Source organism: Pan paniscus, chromosome 1 (genome assembly GCF_029289425.2).
Source record: "Pan paniscus chromosome 1, NHGRI_mPanPan1-v2.0_pri, whole genome shotgun sequence".
Lineage (NCBI taxonomy): Eukaryota > Metazoa > Chordata > Mammalia > Primates > Hominidae > Pan > Pan paniscus.
Genome location: NC_073249.2, coordinates 198137358 through 198159725, shown reverse-complemented (window position 1 = coordinate 198159725; position 22368 = coordinate 198137358). Strand labels below are relative to the sequence as shown.

General features: G+C 44.3%; 1 protein-coding gene and 1 non-coding gene across 7 annotated transcripts in view; both read left to right on the top strand.

Moving 5' to 3' along the window:
* Positions 1-22368, top strand: part of GMEB1 (glucocorticoid modulatory element binding protein 1) — a 50513-nt gene that overhangs the window by 14886 nt on the left and 13259 nt on the right. For 2 of the 6 annotated variants that reach the window (XM_034959552.3, XM_063593549.1), the window contains exons 2-8: positions 820-977; positions 7320-7402; positions 8799-8923; positions 10139-10242; positions 13800-13957; positions 19269-19400; positions 21017-21154. In XM_034959552.3, coding sequence (XP_034815443.1) covers positions 850-977; positions 7320-7402; positions 8799-8923; positions 10139-10242; positions 13800-13957; positions 19269-19400; positions 21017-21154 — 868 coding nt within the window. In that variant the 5' untranslated portion in view covers positions 820-849. Of the gene's footprint in view, positions 1-819; positions 978-7289; positions 7403-8798; positions 8924-10138; positions 10243-13799; positions 13958-19268; positions 19401-21016; positions 21155-22368 lie in introns of all 6 variants that reach the window. The other 4 variants (XM_034959546.3, XM_063593547.1, XM_034959550.3 and 1 more) reach the window with 3 other exon arrangements.
* On the top strand, positions 6880-7010 carry LOC112438476 (small Cajal body-specific RNA 24). The gene has a single exon (XR_003026891.1). It is a non-coding gene; the product is annotated as a small Cajal body-specific RNA 24 (non-coding RNA).

Below are 22368 nucleotides of genomic sequence, written 5' to 3'. Positions count from 1 at the left end.
ACGGAGAACTTGAGGCAAAATGGCTGTTTGCACAGAAAGTAGATGTGATTCCTAATTTCCAAGAGCTTCCTGTTTGGTGTGGAACTGGTAATGTGCTACAAACCAGCTCTCTGGAAAAACAAAATACTCTGATTTGTAGTGCTTGTCAATTTCGGGTCTGTTTACGCCCAGCATCGCTGATTTCAAGCTGTCAACTTAGTGTCACTAAACTCAAAGTTGGAAGAGATATGTATGCACAATGGGTTCTCAGGAGCTGTTAGAGCTTGCTGCAGAACACCATGGGATGAGTCACACGTACTAAGAAAACCTATACTAGCAAGTGACTGTTGAGGCGTTTCTGGAAGGATCAGAGCCTGTGATAGCCCATCTCACAGTTCCCATCCTTTTTAGAGGCCCATGGTCTCTAGGGTGCTCTAGGCATTATCTTGGCAGTCCTTTCATATGGTTGACTTCTTTTCTTTTCTTCTTTTCTTTTTTTTTTTTGAGACGGAATTTCACTCTTGTTGCCCAGGCTGGGGTGCAATGGCATGATCTCGGCTCACCGCAACCTCCACCTCCTGGCTTCAAGCGATTCTCCTTCCTCAGCCTCCTGAGTAGAGGGGATTATAGATATGCTCCACCACGTACCCGGTTAATTTTGTATTTTAGTAGAGACAGATTTCTCCATGTTGGTCAGGCTGGTCTTGAACTCCCAACCTCAGGCGATCTGCCTGCCTAGGCCTCCCAAAGTGCTGGGATTCCAGGCGTGAGCCACCATGCCCGGCCTGTTGACATCTTTTTAAACCAGATTAAGTTATTGGTGCTTCTTGTTCCCGACAGCAGTCCCAGCTATCTGACTTCATGTGAAAGATGGCTAATGCAGAAGTGAGTGTCCCAGTGGGGGATGTGGTTGTGGTACCTACTGAAGGAAATGAAGGGGAGAATCCTGAAGACACTAAAACCCAAGTGATTTTGCAGTTACAGCCTGTGCAACAAGGGTAAGTGACTAGAGATTTGGGTATTCTGAAGTATTTTGGGAAGTTTCAAGGGTGGGGAAATTATAACTTTATGGTTGCTTAGCACAATGGAACATTTAACATCAATCAGAGCTGGCTCAGTTTTCATCTGTATAATATACTGTATTGCGTACTGTATTTGTCATTTTAATACTTATTACCAACAGTTACTTGTTTCCTTGTATCTGCTTCTCTTCTCCACCTTGAGCTCCTTGAGGGTAAGTTGCATGGCTCCCTCATCTTATTTTTATTATTATTTTTCTTGAGACAGAGTCTTACTCTGTCACCTAGGCTGGAATGCAGTGGTGCGACCATAGCTCACTGCAACCTCGAATTCCTGGGCTCAAAAGATCCTCCCACTTTAGCCTCCTGAATAGCTGGGAATATAGGCACATGCCACTGCACCTGGCTGATTTTTCTTTTGTTCTTTTTTCTTTTTTTATTTTCATAACATATTTTATTTAACCCAATATACCCAGCACATTATCATTTCATCACATACTCAATTTAAAAATTCCAGGCCTGGCCGGGCGCAGTGGCTCACGCCTGTAATCCCAGCACTTTGGGAGGCCGAGGCGCGTGGATCATGAGGTCAGGAGATCGAGACCATCCTGGCTAACATGGTGAAACCCTGTCTCTACTAAAAATACAAAAAATTAGCTGGGCGTGGTGGCAGGCGCCTGTAGTCCCAGCTACTTGAGAGGGTGAGGCAGGAGAACGGCGTGAACCCGGGAGGCGGAGCTTGTAGTGAGCCGAGATCGCGCCACTGCACTCCAGCCTGGGCGACAGAGCGAGACTCCATCTCAAAAAAAAAAAAAAAAAAAATTCCAGGCCTACATGGATGGAGCTGGAAGCCATCATCCTCACCAAACCAACACAGGAACAGAAAACCAAACACTGAATGTTCTCACTCATAAATGGGAGTTAAACAATGAGAACACATGGACACAGGGAGGGGAACAACACACACTGGGGCCTGTTGGGGGGTGAGGGGGTGATGAGAGCGAACCTAGAGGACGAGTCAATAGGTGCAGCAAACCACCATGGCACACGTATACCCATGTAACAAATCTGCACGTTCTGCACATGTATCCTAGAACTTTAAATAAATAAATAAATAAATAAAAATTCCAGTTCTAATCCCACTCTTACACAGTTATGAATCTTCAGCATAACCATGAAGGCATGATTTACTTCAGAGTTCAAATGTTGACTTTTTTAGTTTTTGTAGAGATAGGGGTCTTGCTTTGTTGCTCAGTTTATCTGCACTATTTACAGAGGCTCCTTGTGTGTTTACCAAAAGACTGTGTAGCTAGAGTCAGAGGATATCAGGCAAGGCAACGACCATAAATTCTCTGAACCCCCATGGAGGGGAAATTATCAAGCTGAGTCTAGCACCTACTACAATACAATGTATTATGAAGGTGTTGGAAAAAGATAAGATTTAAAAAGGGGTTCTTTTTTTTTTTTCGTTGAGATGGAGTCTCACTGTATCGCCCAGACTAGAGTGTAGTGGTGGGATCTCAGCTCACTGCAACCTCCGCCTCCCAGGTTTAAGTGATTCTCCTGCCTCAGACTCCCAAGCAGCTGGCACTACAGGCTCCTGCCACTGTGCCTGGCCAATTTTTGTATTTTTAGAAGAGATGGGGTTTAGCTGAGATCATGCCTCTGCACTCCAGCAGTAGGTGACAGAGCAAGACTCTGTCTCAAAAAAGAAAGAATACAATAATGTAGACTTACCTTTTAAGCTCTAGTAAACATAATGATGATTCGTAGGGAATGTCAATATCTTATGATGCCTTAACGTTTTGAACATATTTCGTGACTTTTAACTATGGCCATAGTAGATATAGAGAATTAAGCTCAATCCATCACTATCCTGAGTTACTTTAGATAATTTTTCCCTGATAAAAAATCTTGTTTACGGCCAGTCATAGTGGCTCACACCTGTAATCCCAGTACTTTGGGAGGCTGAGGTGGGCGGATCACGAGGTCAGGAGTTCGAGACCAGCATGACCAACATGGTGAAACCCTGTCTCTACTAAAAAATACAAAAATTAGCTGGGCGTGGTGGCGCATGTCTGTAATCCCAGCTACTCAGGAGGCTGAGGCAGGATAATCACTTGAACCCGGGAGGCGGAAGTTGCAGTGAGCCGAGATTGTGCCATTGCACTCCAGCTTAGGCGACAGAGAGAGACTCCCTCTCAAAACAAACAAACAAAAAGAAATCTTGTTTACTTGTAAAAATATAGACTACCTCCTACTTGCCACCGTTAAGTGCAATTTACTGGTTGTTGAAATTACTTGGCTGGGTGCAGTGGCTCATGCCTGTAATCCTAGCACTTTAGGAGGCCAAGATGGGAGGATCACATGAGCCCAGGAGTTCAAAACCAGCCAGGGCAACATGGCGAGACCCTGTCTCTACAAAAAATTTAAAAATTAGCTAGGCTTGGTGGCTCACACCTGTAGTTCCAGCTACTCAGGAGGCTGAGCTGGGATGATCACCTGAGCCTAGGAGATTGAGGCTGCAGTGAGCTGTGATCATGTCACTGCACTCTAACCTGGGCAACAGAGTAAGACCGTGTGTCAAAAAAACAAAGAAAAGGCCGGGTATGGTAGCTCACACCTGTAATCCCTACACTTTCGGAGGCTAAGGTGGGCAGATCAGGAGTTCGAGACCAGCCTGGCCAACATGGTGAAACCCCGTCTCTACTAAAAGTACAAAAATTAGCCGGGTGTGGTGGCACGCGCCTGTAATCCCAGCTGCTTGGGAGGCTAAGGGAGGAAAATTGCTTGAGTCTGGGAGATGGAGGTTGCAGTGAGCCGAGATTGCACTACTGCACTCCAGCCTGGGTGACAGAGTGAGATTCTGTCTCAAAAAAAAAAAAAAAAGGACATTATTCATACATGAGAATGTATTCTTTTAAGAGATTTTTCACATAGTGGTCAACTTAGGATGAGTTTACCAGTCTTATTTGAAGCAGTGGTTTCTCATGTTTATCACAATCCTCATTCCCTGAATAGCCATTTATTGGGTGCTTTGCCATGCTCCAGTCAGTCAACTACATGCTGGGCATACAAAATTGAGTAAATGAATAAGCCATAATCTGTGCACTTGGGGACCTCTTAGCCTGTGCTCAAGGGGAGACAGACAGATAAACAAGCATACATTGTGATAGGTGTTATGACAAAACCCAACGTACAGCTGGGTCACAAAGGAGGAAGTAAGTGATTATACTGAAGGGATTGGGAAGGAAAGAAAAGCATCCTAGAGGCTACTTATTAAAAGACAGATAGGAGATTGGTGCAGTGGATCATGCTTGTAATCCCAGCATTTTGGGAGGCAGAGGCAGGAGGATCACTTGAGTCCAGGAGTTCAAGGCCAGCCTGAGCCACATAGGAAGACCCTGTCTCTATAAAAAAAATAGAAAAATTAGCCAGATATGGTGGCATATGCCTGTAGTCCCAGCTACTCAAGAGGCTGAGGTGAAGGATTGCTTGAGCCAGGGAGGTTAAGGCTGTAATGAACTATGATCTCACCACTGCATTCTAGCCTGGGCAACTGAATGAGACCCTATCACACACACACACACACACACACACACACACACAAAGACAGTGGAGAATAATGTTCTGGGAAGTGGCAGAAGTAAGAGAAAGAAGGTATAAGAAGATGGCACTTTTGGGAACCACAAATAGTTTGGCAGTGCCAGGGCCTGGATTTTAAGGTGAGGTTTGGGAAGAGTTGAAACCAGGGGCCAGATCTTAAAGAAGCTTAAATATCATACAAAGGATTTGGAGCTTTATTTTAACAATGAGGAGAGAGGGTGTTTGAGGGATTTTAAGGAGGGAATCACATGATTAATCTGGTGGGAATGTAGAAGATTAGTTAGATGCAAGGATACTAGTCTAGAGATGATGAGGCCTGAATTAAGGCAGTAGCAGTGGAGATAGAGACAGGGAGGGAGGATGGATAGTGTTAAAGTGATGGATCTAGCAGGATTTGGTGACTGACTATGTGGAGTTGTGAAGGAGGAAATGAAGCAAATCTAGTATGATTCCTAGATTTCTGTCTACAGTGTGCTGAGTGGTGCTATTAACAAGGATGGAGAGTATAGGAAGAAGAATAGTTTGAGGGTGGGTGGGAAAAGGGAACTTGATGGTTATTTTAGACATAATGAATTCGACAAAGTCCTGTGGGACTTCCAGATGTATTTATTTGGCTGGGCACGGTGGCTCACGCCTGTAATCCCAGCACTTTGGGAGGTGGAGGTGGGCAGATCACCTGAGGTCGGGAGTTCGAGACCAGCCTGACCAACATGGAGAAACCCCATCTCTACTAAAAATACAAAATTAGCCAGGCGTGGTGGCGCATGCCTGTAATCCCAGCTACTCGGGAGGCTGAGGCAGGAGAATCGCTTGAACCCGGGAGGCAGAGGTTGCGGTGAGCCGAGATCACGCCATTGCACTCCAGCCTGGGCAATAAGAGCGAAACTCCGTCTCAAGAAACAAACACACATAGAAATGTATTTATTCATTTAGCAGTTGGCTATGTTTGAATGTGAAATTCAGAAGGGAGGTCTGTGCTAGAGGTGTCACTGTGGAGGTAGTCATTGATACAAAGGAGAATATTCAGGCAGTGCTTTCAAGTAACAAGATGCAATAATTAGCACATCAGGTTTATTACAGAAATTAAGTAAAGGATGTTGATTGTTGATATATCAAGTTACATTATCTGAGCCCATAAATGTAGAGATATCTTGGAGAGATCTGCATTATATAACCTTCTCTAAGTGGTGCCTCTAGTCACTCTTAGTTACTTTGGATGTAGTTTCTCTCTTACTTTTCTTCCACTAGGCTTTGCTCATGTCAATAGTTTGGTTATGGTACCTTAAAAGATGCTAAAATGCTAAAAACAAACAAACACCCCCCCACCACCAACCACCCCCAGCAAAATACACCGTTTCCAGCAAGGGACATCAGCTTTTTAGTCAGCGTGGTTCTTCCTATCTCAAACTATCTGCTGGTACTACTTTTTAGTCTTTTCAGGGTAATTCCATAATATGAATTAGTTGTGTACTTGTAGCAATACTATGCCATGGGCATTTAAAGTTTTTTTTTTTCTTTTTTTTTTTGAGACAGAGTCTTGCTCCATCTCCCAGGCTGGAGTACAGTGGTGCGATTTCAGCTCACTGCAGCCTCCGCCTCCCGGGTTCAAGTGATTCTCCTGCCTCAGCCTCCTGAGTAGCTGGGATTACAGGCGTGCCACCATGCCTAATTTTTGTGTTTTTAGTAGAGACAGGGTTTCACCATGTTGGTTAGGCTGGTATCGAACTCCACACCTCGTGATCCGCCCGCTTTGTCCTTCCAAAGTGCTGGGATTACAGGCGTGAGCCACCGCACACAGCCTAAGTTTTTTGTATTTTTAGTAGAGGTGGGGTTTCACCACGTTGGCCAGGCTGGTCTTGAACTCCTGACCTCAGGTGATCTGTCCACCTCAACCTCCCAAAGTACTGGAATTATAGGTGTGAGCCACCATGCCCGGCCCATTTAAAGTTATGAAAGGAGCTGGGTGCGGTGGCTCATGCCTGTAATACCAGCACTTTGGGAGGCCGAGGCAGGCGGATCACGAGGTCAGGAGATTGAGACCATCCTAGCTAACACAGTGAAACCCCATCTCTACTGAAAATACAAAAAAAATTTAGTGGGGCATGGTGGCGGGCTCCTGTAGTCCCAGCTACTCGGGAGGCTGAGGCAGGAGAATGGCGTGAGCCTGGGAGGCGGAGCTTACAGTGAGCCGAGATCGCACCACTGCACTTCAGCCTGGGTGACAGAGCGAGACTCTGTCTCAAAAAAATAAATAAATAAAAAGTTATGAAAGGAGTGGACATTTATTTTTATTCAGTTTTTTCTCAAGGTGAAGGTAACTGTTTGTAAATGTCCTAGAGAAATATTGTAGCTTTCTGTTCACCCCTTGCAACTAAAAAAGCGTGGATTGTTCCACTACTGAGATTTAAAAAATAAAGTTATGAAGGGAAAAGTCTGGTGTAATACAGTAGCAAGTGGTGGTATAAATAAATAAGTAGCAAAAATTACTTTCCTTTGAGGTGAGGAGAGTTGTGGATTCATTTTCATGGTAGAAGCTGCTAAGCAATCCTGGGAAGTTTGGAATTTAAATACAATGGGAAACTAGTCAGAGTTATAAAGTATATTTATTTTATTTCTTTTGAGATAGTTTGAAACAAATTTCTTAACCCCATGCTGTGAATATTAATTTTTTCATGATTTATGTAGTTTGTTTATCGATGGACACTTTTACAACAGGATTTATGAAGCTGGGTCGGAGAACAACACGGCAGTTGTAGCAGTAGAAACTCACACGATACACAAAATTGAAGAAGGGATTGGTAAGGTTTTTTGTTTTTTTTTGTTTTGTTTTTTTTTGTCATTCTAATACCTTTGACTTTAGCTTCCTTGGTTGAGTTTTCTTGCCATCTGTGCCTTATGTTTTTCTCCCATCCCTGTGTGCCCTACCAGTACTACAGCCCTCGATTTTGATGGTGGTACATCTTGAGACACCACTGACTAAGATGCTAGGGTCGTCAGTTGGTTGGTTAATGTCAATTTGGAAGAGTAACTGAAAAGACTTTTTGTCGATAAAAATCCCATATAGAAATTGGAGCCTCAAAGTTGATCCCTGTCATTAAATAAGTTGTTGATGATGACTGATGAGGTATTGTCTAGAAGGCAGTCAGTGGAAAGAAACTGGAAAGAAACCGAAATTTAACAAACCTTAGTTTAAATCCCAATTTCTCATCTCTAGGTGTGTCCTTGGGAAAGTCAGTTAGCCTTTCTGAAGCCCATATACTTACATTTAACACCTAGGAAACAATTAATTAATTAATTTAAAAACATCTGGTCGAGCGCAGTGGCTCACGCCTGTAATCCCAACACTTTGGGAGGCTGAGGCAGGCGGATCACCTGAAGTCAGGAGTTTGAGACCAGCCTGGCCAACATGGCGAAACTCCGCCTCTACTAAAAGTATAAAAATTAGCTGGGTGTAGTGGTGCGCGCCTGTAATCCCAGTTACTCAGGAGACTGAGGCAGGAGATCCCTTGAACCCGGGAGGCGGAGGTTGCAGTGAGCCGAGGTCACACCACTGCACTCCAGCCTGGGCAACAAGAGCGAAACATCATCCTAAAATAAATAAATAAATAAAACCACCTACACCAGGCGAGGTGACTCATGCCTGTAATCCCAGCACTTTGGGAGGCCAAGACAGGTGGATCACTTGAGGTCAGGGGTTCAAGACCAGCCTGGCCAAGATGGTGAAACCCCATCTCTACTAAAAATACAAAAATTAGCCGGGCGTGGTGGTGTGTGGTATATGGTTATAATCCCAGCTACTTGGAAGGCTGAGGCAGGAGAATTGCTTGAACCCAGGAGGCAGAGGTTGCAATGAGCTGAGATCACGCCACTGCACTCCAGCCTGGGTGACAGAGTGAGACTCCATCTCAAAAAAGAAAAAAAGAAAAAAACACCTAGGAAACAATCATTGCCTCACAGGTTTGTTGTAAGAACTAAACAAGATTATGTGTGTAAAATACATAGTATGGTGTCTGGCACACTGTGAGAACTTGGGAAGAGATAGCTCTTAGGCCAAACTTCTTCCAGAGGATTCCTAAATGATACCAGCAAGAGTGAAGTGTTAGTCCCTTAGAGGAACCAGGAGACTAGAGATTTTGAATTTCAGCTTTGGGGAAGAGTTGTTTGATAAATAACTGATATTTTTTCTGTTTTCAGATACAGGCACTATAGAAGCAAATGAGGATATGGAAATTGCTTACCCCATAACTTGTGGGGAGAGCAAAGCCATCCTCCTCTGGAAGAAGTTTGTATGTCCAGGAATAAACGTGAAGTGTGTCAAGGTAATTGTCTTTTCCATGCTGAAGCCAAATTTGGGACTCCTTGTTCTCAAAGGGTGTGAGTTCCGTGCATCCTTTTTATCTTCCACTATATCAGTTTGTTTTATTTATTTATTTATTTTTTATTTTGTGGCTATTGTCCTAATGTGTCACAATAGAAAAAATAAGAACTTTGGGTTGGGTGTGGTGGCTCATGCCTGTAATCCTAGCACTTTGGGAGATCGAGGTGGGAAGATCACTTGAGCCCAGGAGTTCAAGACCAGCCTAGGCAAAATGTTGAGACCTTGGCTTTCTTTTTTTTTTTTTTCCAGACAGTGACTTTCTGTTGCCCAGGCTAGAGTGCAGTGACATGATCTTGGCTCACTGTAGCCTCCACTTCCTGGGTTCAGGTGATTCTCCTACCTCAGCCTCCTCTGTAGCTGGGACCACAGGTGTGCACCACTGTGCCTGGCTAATTTTTTGTAGAGATGGGGGGTTTTGCTGTGTTGCCTGGGCTGGAAAACCTTGCATCTTCAAAAAAAAATATTGGTTGGGTGAGGTGGCTCATGCCTGTAATCCCAGCACTTTGGGAGGCTGAGGTGAGTGGATCACCTGAGGTCAGGAGGTAGAGAGCAGCCTGGACAACATAGTGAAACCCCATCTCTACTAAAAATACAAAAATTAGCTGGACGTGGTGTCGGGCGCCTATAATCCCAGCTACTCCGGAGGCTAAGGCAGGAGAATCACTTGAACCCGGGGGCAGAGGTTGCAGTGAGTTGAGATTGCGCTGTTGCACTCCAGTCTAGGTGACAGAGTGAGACTCTGTCTCAAAAAAAAAAAAATTATTAGATTGACTAGCCAAAAAAATACATTATTGATAAAAATAGAATTGTTTATTCTGTCTTCATTAGGGCTGGATAGATTATTTCAGTTTATTTGAACAGCCTTTGTGTGCCACACTAGACCTGATTCCAGGCATAAATGGATTTTAGATATTTATTAATATATTTATCTCTGATCTCTGCATGTATTCTATGGCTTTGTACCAGGAATTGAGACTATGCTCAGAGAAGGATCGTCTTCTCTAACACAATAGTACAGGAGGTTGGATAATATAAGGCTTAGGATGTCATCTGGGTATTTTTTATACAAATGATGTAGAGTTATCATTTCATTATTTCCCCTCTTGGCCTGCCTAAGTTGACATTAGACTCTTTGGACCTTTCTTTTTACTTTTAGTTCAATGATCAGTTGATCAGCCCCAAGCACTTTGTTCATCTGGCTGGCAAGTCCACTCTGAAGGACTGGAAGAGAGCTATTCGTCTGGGTGGGATCATGCTCAGGTAAGCTCTAATGTCAAGCACATACCTTTCAACAAACTTTGGGGCACATAATCATGCTAGAATCTGGGCTTTTCTCTTTAGGTTGACATTTTTATTCTTTCTGAAGAATTGGCTTTGAGCAATCCATGCATTATTTGACTTTAATCAACTTAAAAATCCTGGGAGACAAGATTGATTTTTTTTTTTTTTTTTCTGAGATGGAGTCTCACTCTGTCACTCAGGCTGGAGTGCAGTGGCATGATCTTGGCTCACTGCAACCTCCGCCTCCCGGGTTCAAGCAGTTCTCTGCCACAGCCTCCCGAGTAGCTGGGATTACAGGTGCCCGCCACCATGCCCAGCTAATTTTTTGTATTTTCAGTAGAGACGGGGTTTCACCATGTTGATCAGGCTGATCTTGAACTCCTGACCTCATGATCCACCCGTCTCGGCCTCCCAAAGTGCTGGGTTTACAGGTGTGAACCACCACGCCCAGCCTCTTGTTTGTTTGTTTTTGAGACAGAGTCTTGCCCTGTCACCCAGGCTGGAATGCAGTGGCGCTACCTCGGCTCACTGCAACCTCCGCCTCCCGGGTTCAAGCAATTGTAGTTTTTAGTAGAGACAGGGTTTCACCATCTCGGCCAGGGTGGTCTTGAACTCCTGACCTCGTGATCCACCCACCTCCGCTTCCCAAAGTGCTAGGATTACAGTCGTGAGCCACTGTGCCCGGCCATTTAATTCTTTTTAACAGGGAAAATAAAAAAGGAATAACATTTTTAAAAAGAAATAAAAAATTAAAAAATAAAAATAATTATTTTTAAGGAATCTCTTTCAAGAAAAATCCATAATGCTTGTAGAGATTCAAGCATAAAGATGTTTATTACAACATTATTTATTAATGTAAAAATTATAGTCTGCTTTAATATATAGTCAAAAGACTTCTAAAGTCAATTATGGCTTGTGTAAATTTATATGAGTATATACTATGGAATATTTTGCAGTCATTAAAATATTTCTGAAGAGATTTTACGTGGAAAAATGCTTATGACAATTTGAAGGAAGAAAAATATAAAATTCATTAAACTGATTTTGGCTGTGTTAAGACATACATATGTAAGTAAAATTTAGTAGAAGAAAATATGCTAAAATGTTGACATTGTCTGTGTGTTGTAGGATTTTTTGTTTTTTTTTTTTTGAGACGGAGTCTCGCTCTGTTGCCAGGCTGGAGTGCAGTGGCGCAGTCTCAGCTCACTGCAACCTCCGCCTCCCGGGTTCAAGTGATTCTCCTGTCTCAGCCTCCCGAGTAGCTGGGACTACAGGCGCGTGCCACCATACCCAGCTAATTTTTGTATTTTTTTTTTTAATAGAGACGGGGTTTCATCATGTTAGCCAGGCTGGTCTCGATCTCCTGACCGCCTGATCCACCCGCCTTGGCCTCCCAAAGTGCTGAGATTACAGGCATGAGCCACCATGCCTGGCCTAAGATTTTTTTAAAAAGAGCAATTGAAAAAAAAAAAAGCCCATGTTCTGTCACTAAGGCTGGAGTGCATTGGCATAATCAGCCTCAATCTCCTCAGCTCAAGCAGCCCTCCAAAGTAGCTTGGACTACAGGTGTGAGCCAGTGTGGCCAGCTGAAAATGCTAAATATTTTCTTAACATAGGTTTTTTTTTTTTTTGAGTTGGGATCTTGCTGTGTCGCCCAGGCTGCAGTGGCACGATCTCAGCTCACTGCAACTTCCACCTCCCAGGTTCAAGTGATTCTCCTGCCTCAGCTTCCTGTGTAGCTGGGATTACAGGAGCACGCCACCTCGACTGGCTAATTTTTGTATTTTTAGTAGAGACAGGGTTTCACCATATTGGTCAGGCTGGTCTCGAACTCCTGACCTCTTGATCTGCCCACCTCAGCCTCCCACAGTGCGGGGATTACAGGCGTGAGCCACCGTGGCCAGCCTTTTTTTTTTTTTTTTTTTTTTTTTTTGAGACAGAGTTTTGCTCTGTTGCCCAGGCTGAAGTGCAGTGGCATGATCTTGGCTCACTGCAATCTCCACCTCCTGGGTTCAAGTGATTCTCATGCCTCAGCCTCCTGATTAGCTGGGATTACAGGTGTGCGCCACCACACCCACTTAATTTTCTTGTATTTTTAGTAGAGACAGGGTTTCACCATGTTGGCCAGGCTGGTATTGAACTCCTGACCTCAAATGCTCTGCCCACCTCACCTCCCAAAGTGCTGGGATTACAGGCGTGAGCCACCACACCCCACTTTTGTTGCCAAGGCTAGAGTGTAATGGCGTGATCTTGGCTCACTGCAAACTGTACCTCCTAGATTCAAGCAATTCTCCTGCCTCAGCCTCCCAAATAGCTGGGATTATAGGCATGCGTCACCATGCCCGGCTTATTTTGTATTTTTAGGAAAGATGGGGTTTCTCCATGTTGGTCAGGCTGGTCTCAAACTCCCAAGCTTAGGTGATCCACCCGCCTTGGCCTCCCAGAGTGCTGAGATTACAAGTGTGAGCCACCATTCCCAGCCCACATCATTTTTTTAGTCAGAGACACAGAAACATTATTTGTGTTCTTTTTGTTTTTATTTAAAAAAATTTTAAATTATTTTACTCTCTACTTCCAACAAAACATTATTTTAAAAAAAATTTTTCAGATGATTTGTATGCAGAAATTAGTAATCCAATGAAATTGGGAAGGAATATCTTTATTTTTATTGTTTATTTATTTATTTATTTTTGAGACAGGGTCTAACTCTGTCACCCAGGCTGGAGTGCAGTGGCGTGATCTCAGCTTACTGCAACCTCAGCTTCCTGGCTCAAGTGATTCTTCAGCCTCATCCTCCCAATTAGCTGGGACTACAGGCATGAGCTACCATGCCTGGCTGATTTTTGTATTTTTTATAGAAATGTGGTTTCACCATGTTGCATACGCTGGTCTCAAACTCCGGAGTTCAAGTGATCCTCCTGCCTTGGCTTCCCAAAGTGCTGGGATTACAGGCGTGAATCACTGCACCTGGCTGAGGAATACCTTTAACTTTGAGTTTTGTTGTTCTTGGCGGGTTTTATTTACCCAGAAAGACAAGCATATGCCAATTTTCCCCAAATGTAAAAGAGTCAGGATACTAACAAATCTTTAGTGAAAGCCAAATGACATTATAACATAGAATTTACTATAATTAAAATACCCCATGGTTTTGCTCATATCCTATAATAACGTTTTGTGGATCCAATTATAAGGACATTTTCCAGAGTGGGTTTAGTATAGTGAACTTTTTTCTGTATTCCTAGGAGAGTTTTTTAAAAGACTGAAACTTTATGTCTGTGTAAGTGGCACCAGATCTTGCTGCAATACTCATAATGAATAAACTACGGAGGGAGGAGGAATACTGGTAAATGTGGGCAGGACCAGTGAAAATTTAAAGCCCCAATTAGAATTTTTGCAACCTAATGACTTCTAACACTATTAGGTTTCACTAATCTACACAATAGGCTCAACAGTGTTGTCCCTATTTTTCCCTGAGGCCTAGTTCCCACTAGATGAAGTATAGGCTGAACTGGTACTTCTTGTCTCCCTTTGCACAGGAAAATGATGGACTCCGGACAGATTGATTTTTACCAACATGACAAAGTTTGCTCCAATACCTGCAGAAGCACCAAATTTGATCTTCTGATCAGCAGTGCAAGAGCTCCAGTGCCAGGACAGCAGACAAGTGTGGTGCAGACACCCACTTCGGCTGATGGTAGGGGGTAGGAAACCACCTGAAAACCCATTGTGTTTTTCAGCAGAACTTTCCCCCTTATTTCTCCCTTGTGTGTGTATATATATATGTATTTTTTTTATTTTAATTTTTTTTGAGACAGAGATTTGCTCTTGTTGCCCAGGTTGGAGTGCAGTGGCATGATCTCAGCTCACCGCAACCTCTGCCTCCTGGGTTCAAGCGATTCTCCTGCCTCAGCCTCCTGAGTAGCTGGGATTACAGGCATGCGCCACCACGCCTGGCTAATTTTGTATTTTTAGTACAAACAGGGTTTCTCCATGTTGATCATGCTGGTGTTGAACTCCCAACCTCAGGTGATCCGCCCACCTCGGTCTCCCGAAGTGCTGGGATTACAGGCATGAGCCACCACGCCTGTCCCCTTGCATATTCTTAATTTCAATTCTCATGAACATTGATGTGCCTTGTTGTAAAGTATGGTAATCTTGGATGGGATTCCATGCATTGGAAACATGCTTTGTTTTCTTCCAAATGATTCCTATTGGCCAGACCTCCTCCTTTGTTTTTTCCTTACAATGCATTGTAAGCATTAGAAAGGTAGTTCAGTAGTTACAATACTTACATAACAGTTTCACTTTGGTGCCACTTGGGATATTAAGGTTGAATTAGGCTGTTTTGAAAAATGCTCTGCAGGCTGGGCGTGGTGGCTGACGCCTGTAATCCCAGCACTTTGGGAGGCTGAGGGAGGCAGATCATGAAATCAAGAGATCGGCCAGGTGCGGTGGCTCACGCCTGTAATCCCAGCACTTTGGGAGGCTGAGGCAGGCGGATCACCAGGTCAGGAGATCGAGACCATCCTGGCTAACACAGTGAAACCCCGTCTCTACTAAAAATACAAAAAAATTAGCCAGGTGTGGTGGTGTGCACCTGTAGTCCCAGCTGCTGGGGAGGCTGAGACAGGAGAATGGCGTGAACCCAGGAGGCGGAGCTTGCAGTAAGCCGAGATGGCGCCACTGCACTCCATCCTGGGCAACAGAGTGAGACTCCGTCTCAAAAAAAAAAAAAAATGAGGTCAAGAGATTGAGACCATCCTGGCCAACATGGTGAAACCCTGTCTCTACTAAAAATACAAAAATTAGCCGGACATGGTGGCGTGCGCCTGTAGTCCCAGCTACTTGGGAGGCTGAGGCAGGAGAATTGCTTGAACCTGGGAGGCATGGGAGGCATAGGCTGCAGTGAGCCAAGATCATTCCACTGCACTCTAACCTGGCAATAGAGCAAGACTCCGTCTTAAAAAAAAAAAAAAAGAACCCTGGGCATGGTGGCTCATGCCTGTAATCCCAGCACTTTGGGAGGCCGAGGCGGGCAGATCGCAAGGTCAGGAGATCGAGACTATCCTGGTTAACATGGTGGAACCCTGTCTCTACTAAAAATACAAAAAATTAGCCAGGTGTGGTGGCGGGCGCCTGTAGTCCCAGCTACTCGGGAGGCTGAGGCAGGAGAATGGTGTGAACCCAGGAGGCGGAGCTTGCAGTGAGGCAAGATGGTGCCACTGCACTCCAGCCTGGGCGACAGAGCGAGACTCCATCTCAAAAAAAAAAAAAAAGAAAAATGCTTTGCAGCTGTGCTTCATGTCTCACGCCTGTAATCCTAGCACTTTGGGAGGCTGAGGCGGGAGGATCACCTGAGGTCAGGAGTTCGAGACCAGGCTGGCCAACATGGTGAAACCCTGTCTCTACTAAAAATACAAAAATTAGCCGGGTGTGGTGGCGCATGCCTGTAATCCCATCTACTTGGGAGGCTGAGGCAGGAGAATTGCTTGAACCCGGGAGGTGGAGTTTGCAGTGAGCCGAGATCGTCCCATATTCCAGCCTGGGTAACAGAGCGAGACTGTCTCAAAAAAAAGGAAAAAAGAAAAATGCTTGCTTTACTAGTGGTCAACACAAGAGGTAGATTAGAATGATGAGTGGTTTTCACCCATTATACTGAGGTGTATCAAAGACAATGTGATTGGCTGGACAGGACTCTGGATATCCCACTGTAATGATTGGAGTTGTCTGCTTGGAGGGTCTCCAGATTACCAAGTTGAGGCTTCCCACAGATGAAACAGATGAGCACACTTAACTTCAGTATTGTTGAGTTTGGTACTAGGGCTCCTTACCATCCAGGAAAGATGTAACTGTAAGATTATTATTAGGATTTAGTTAGTCCAGCTGGAGACTTACTATATAGTTGGATAAAATGTATCTCAACTACTGTTACAAGACTTACAAATATGCCTGAGAAAAGTCACAAGAATGCTAAAGGATCTAAAAGGTTAGGGACATACACTGTGCTTGTAAATTGACCTCTTTTTTTTTTTAAGACAGAATCTTGCTTTGTCACCCGGGCTGGAGTGCAGTGGTGCAATCTTGGCTCACTGCAACCTCCACCTCCCGGGTTCAAGCAATTCTCCTGCCTCAGCCTCCCGTGTAGCGAGATTACAGGTGCCCGCCACCAAGCCTAGCTAATTTTTTGTATTTTTAGTAGAGACGGAGTTTCACCATGTTGGCTAGGCTGGTCTCGAACTCCTGACTTGAGGTGATCCACCCGCCTCAGCCTCCCAAAGTGCTAGGGTTACAAATGTGAGCCACCATGCCTGGCCCTTTTTTGTTTTTTTTTTCTTTTTTGCCTTGTCTTACGGTGCTGAAAAAATGACCTCTTAATGGCTGGGCATGGTGGGTCACACCTCTAATCCCAGCACTCTGGGAAGCTGAGGCAGGAGGATTTCTTGAGCCCAGGAGTTTGAGACCAGCCTTGGCATCTTGTCGAAAACCCATCTCTACAAAAAATAAAAAAATTAGCTGAGCATGGTAGTGTGGGCCTGTGGTCCCAGCTACTAAGGAGACTGAGGTGGGAAGATCACGTATCAGTGAGCTGTGATTGTGCCTCTGCACTCCAACCTAGGTGACAGGAGCGAGAGACCCTGTCTCAAAAAAAAAAAAAAAAAAAGATCTTGGCCGGGTGCGGCGGCCCACGCCTATAATCACAGCACTTTGGGAGGCTGAGGCAGGCGGATCATGAGGTCAGGAGTTTGAGACCAGCCTGACCAACGTGGTGAAACCCCATCTCTACTAAAAATATAAAAATTAGCTGGGCATGGCTGGGCGCGGTGGCTCACACCTGTAATCCCAGCACTTTGGGAGGCCGAGGCTGGCAGATCACAAGGTCAGGAGATGGAGACCATCCTGGCTAGCATAGTGAAACCCTGTCTCTACTAAAAATACAAAAAAATTAGCTGGGCGTGGTGGTGAGCGCCTGTAGTCCCAGCTACTCCGGAGGCTGAGGCAGGAGAATGGCGTGAACTCGGGAGGTGGAGCTTGCAGTTAGCCGAGATTGCGCCACTGCATTCCAGCCTGGGCGACAGAGCAAGACTCCATCTCAAAAAAAAAAAAAAAAAAAAAAAATTAGCTGGGCATGGTGGTGCATGCCTGTAATCCCAGCTACTCAGAAGGATGAGGCAGGAGAATTGCTTGAACCTGGGAGGCGGAGATTGCCGTGAGCCGAGATCATGCCACTGCACTTCAGCCTGGGCGACAAAGCGAGACTCCGTCTCAAAAAAAAAAAAAAAGATCTTTTGGTCAGTTCTAATATTCTGTGTGTATCCAGTGGGTGAATAGAGGCCAGAATCCTTGAAACCTAAATCCCTTTCAGGAAAGTATAAAATATCTGGCAGTTTGAATATTTGGACACTTGACTCTTTCACTTGAAAAGTGAAAAATACTGTGAAATGCTATTTACAGTTGGCCCTTGAACAATATGGGTTTGATCGGTGGGGGTCCACTTTTATGCAGCTTTTTTTTTTCAACCAAACATGGATGGAAAATATGGTATTTGCAGGATGCAAAACCCGGGTCTATGAAGTGTCGAGTTTTACTTTTTGTATATATGGGTTCCACGGGGCTGACTTTAGGACTTGAGCATGTACAGATTTGGTTATATATGCAGGTGGTCCAGGAATCAATCCCTCATGTATACTGAGGGATGACTGTACTTCCTTTTTATTTGGCTAAAAGTCCTTTACTTGATTATCTTTTGCCCGATGATTGATATCCTCCAGTGTGTAGAGTCCGTACTTTCCTATATTGCTGTTTGGATCAGTTTGGTTTTTCTTGATTCTCTTTGTTTAAAAGCTGTCTTTTTTTTTTTTTTTTTCTTTTTTGAGATGATCTCGCTCTGTCTCCCAGGCTGGATGGAGTCCAGTGGCGCGATCTCGGCTCACTGCAAGCTCCGCCTCCCGGGTTCACGCCATTCTCCTGCCTCAGCCTCCTGAGTAGCTGGGACTACAGGCACCCGCCACCACACCCGGCTAATTTTTTGTATTTTTATAGAGACGGGGTTTCACCGTGTTAACCAGGATGGTCTCGATCTCCTGATCTCGTGATCCGCCCGCCTCGGCCTCCCAAAGTGCTGGGATTACAGGCGTGAGCCACTGCGCCTGGCCAAAAGCTTTCTTATTTTTTGAGACAGGGTCTTAGTCTGTCACCCAGGCTGGAGTACAGTGGCACAATCATGGTTTACTGCAGTCTTAAGCCCCTGGGCTCAGGTGATTCTCCCACCTCAGCCTCCTGAGTAGCTGTAACTACAGATGTGCACCACGACACCCAGCTAGTTTTTATAGAAACTGGGTTTTGCTATGTTGCCCAGGCTGGCCTCAGACTCCTGGGCTCAAGCGATCTGCCCACCTTAGCCTCCCAAAGTGCTAGGATTACAGGCATGAACTACCACGCCCAGTCAAAATCTTACTATACAAGTAATAGCAAAGGGTATTTTTCCCCTCTGTGAATCTGCTATACATGAATCTCTTATCTGATTTTTATGGTCTTCATTTCTTTTACTTTCTCTTTATAGGCTAATAAATAAGTTAGATGCTTAGCATCAGACTTGCTTGTAGTAGAGCTCTTGGCAAAGCACTATACCTTTCTCTTAAATTATTTCAAGCTTTCTTCACCCTCAGTAAGTCTGGGGCTGGCAGGCTAGTAGTAATGTCTATCTTCAATCTCTTTCAAAAACATACCTACCTAGGAAACACATTGCTCTTTTGTGATTTTGTAAGTTATCTTTCACTTTCTATTCAAAGTAAGAAAGCATTTTCCTTTGCAAGGCAGGTTTTCTTTAGAAAATCCAATATTCATCCTAGCTTACCTAAGAGTCTAGTTTTTAAAATAGGGACCTGCAGCCAAGAGGCTAGAATGTTAAAATAACAAGGTCTTTGTAGCTATTGAGTATGAGATATAGGATAGCTATAACTTTTTCGTTAAATTCACTGTTCTCACCTCTACTGGACTGTTTTTAGGTAGCATCACGCAGATTGCCATCTCAGAAGAGAGCATGGAAGAGGCAGGGCTGGAATGGAACTCAGCTCTCACCGCTGCTGTCACCATGGCCACGGAGGAGGGTGTAAAGAAAGACTCAGAGGAAATTTCAGGTATTCTTCTATAGGGCTCAGATGTCTTGCAGGGTCTTGTGAGCCTTATCACCATTATCATTATGGACACGGAAGACCTCTTAATTACTTTCGCTGGATTTTCTCATGCATGTAAATACTAACTATAGCTACAAACATCCTACTTTAATCCATGCAATAGCCCTGCATAGTCACATTTTACACACAAAGAAATCAGAATTGGCCGGGCGCAGTGGCTGACGTCTGTAATTCCAGCACTTTGGGAGGCCAAGGCGGGTGGATCACAAGGTCAGGAGATTGAGACCATCCTGGCTAACACAGTGAAACCCCGTCTCTACTAAAAATACAAAAAAAAATTAGCTGGGCATGGTAGCAGGCGCCTGTAGTCCCAGCTACTCGGGAGCTTGCAGTGAGCCGAGATCGCGCCACTGCACTCCAGCCTGGGCGACTAAGCAAGACTCCGTCTCAAAAAACAAAAAACAAAAAACAAGAAATCAGAATTTAGAAAGGTTCAGCAACTTGCCTAAGACCAGTCACAAACAAGTGTCAGAGCTGAATTTAGCTGTTTGACTATGTAGTCTGTGCTTTTCATCTGATCAGACTGCCTCCAACTTTGGCACATTTCTTAGATAAACTAAGTTTTGAGATATTAGAAGGAAAAAATAGGTGGCAAGTGTTGTAGAGCATGGTGATTAATGATGATTCACTTAGAGGGGACCAGGAGAGGCTTCACATCACCCTCCATTTATTTATTCATTTAATAGGTATTTATTATTGCCTATTTTTAGTTGGCACTGTTGTTAGATGCTGGGTGCGTAGATGAAAAGACAGACCAGGTGCGGTGGCTCATGCCTGTAATCCTAGCACTTTGGGAGGCCAAGGTGGGTGGATCACCTGAGGTCGGGAGTTCGAGGCCAGCCTGACCAACATGGAGAAACCCCGTCTCTACTAAAAACACAAAATTAGCCCGGTGTGGTGGTGCATGCCTGTAAACCCAGCTACTCGGAGGCTGAGACAGGAGAAGCACTTGAACCTGGGAGGTGGAGGTTGCAGTGAGCTGATATCGCGCCATTGCACTCCAGCCTGGGCAACAAGAACGAAACTCTGTCTCAGAAAAAAAATAAAAAGAAAAAAAGAAAAAAAGAAAAGACATAGCCACCACCCTCAGAGAGCTTATAGCCCCATCTATCCAACTGTTTTGTTTTGTTTTCTTAAGTATAGGACTAGAGAGAGTATATCTTAATATTTCATTTCTTTACTATTTAACTTTTATGATATTAAATATCTCGTTTTTAAATTAAATTAAAATTAAATAATATTTAATGTTAAATATGTTTAATGTTTAATATTTTTATTGGAGGAAAATGACTATTCTTTGTAGTGAGAACTATGACAAATTGAGAGAATGACAAATTGAGGCAATCATCCCAAGGACCTATGCTGCTGAAGGGGCAACATAATTGGGTGCCCACTCAGGGAAGCATGTAGTATTCCAAAGCTTATTCCCTTTTTTCAGGAATGGCCCAATAAGAAATCATTTTGAGTTAAAATAATTTTGAATTTAACATTGTAGAGATTTGCCTAAGTATCTAGGTAGTGTCTCTTTTTTACCCTCTGTCTTATCCTTCTTGTGCCAGAGGACACTTTGATGTTCTGGAAAGGAATAGCTGATGTAGGGCTGATGGAAGAGGTTGTCTGCAATATACAGAAGGAAATAGAGGAGCTACTCAGGGGAGTTCAGCAGCGGCTCATCCAGGCCCCCTTCCAAGTCACAGGTAAGTGCACTAATCCTAACAGTAGCAGTGATTTATTGAATACTCACCTCCGTAGGCAGGTCCTGTAAGCCTTGCAAAAACCCTGATGTATAGGTATTATTAACTTAATTTTACAGACAAGGAAACTAAGGCTCATATAAGTTAAGTCACTTGTCTAAGGTTCATAACTAGGTTTTGAACTCAGATCTGGCCATGCTTTTCCACAGGTAATTTTTGTCTTTATAAATGGTGCCAGTAGTCTGGGCAACATAGTGAGATGCTTTGTCTCCACAAAAACCTTTTTTTTTTTTTTTTTTTGAGACGGAGTCTCGCTCTATCGCCTAGGCTGGAGTGTAGTGGCGCAATCTCAGCTCACTGCAACCTCCACCTCCTGGGTTTTAAGCCATTCTCTCTGCCTCAGCCTCCTGAGTAGCTGGGATTACAGGCGCCCACCACCACATCCGGCTAATTTTTGTATTTTTAGTAGAGACAGGGTTTTGCCATGTTGGCCAGGCTGGTCTTGAACTCCTGACCTCAGGTGATCCCCCCGCCTCGGCCTCCCAAAGTGCTGGGATTACAGGCATGAGCCACCGCTCCCAGCCTACAAAAAACTTTCTAAACATTAGTCAGGTATGGTTGGTAGTGGGTGCCTGTAGTCCCAGCTACTTGGGAAGCTGAGGCATAGGAGAATCACTTGAGCCCAGCAGTTTGATGCTGCAGTGAGCTATGATCATAGGACTCTACTCCAGCCTGGGTGACAGAGCAAGACCTTGTCTCAAAAAAAAAAAAAAAAAAAAAAAAAACCACAGGCCAGGTGCGGTAGCTCACGCCTGTAATCCCAGTACATTAGGAGGCCGAGACCGGCAGATTACTTGAGGTCAGGAGTTCGAGACCAGCCTGGCCAACATGGTGAAAACCTGTCTCCACTAAAAATACGAAAAAAAAAAAATTAGCTGGGTATGGTGCACATCTGTAATCCCAGCTACTTGAGAGGTTGTGGCACGAGAATTGCTGAACCCAAGAGGTGGAGGTTTGCAGTGAGCCAAGGTTATGCCACTGCCCACCAGTCTGGGTGATAGAGAACAAGACTCCATCTCAAAAAAAAAACTGACAGAAAGCATCCTCTCTCTCGCGATATATGTATTTTCTTTTTTTTTCTGAGACGGAGTTTCACTCAGTCACCCAGGCTGGAGTGCAGTGGCGTGATCTCAGCTAACTGCAACCTCCACCTCCTG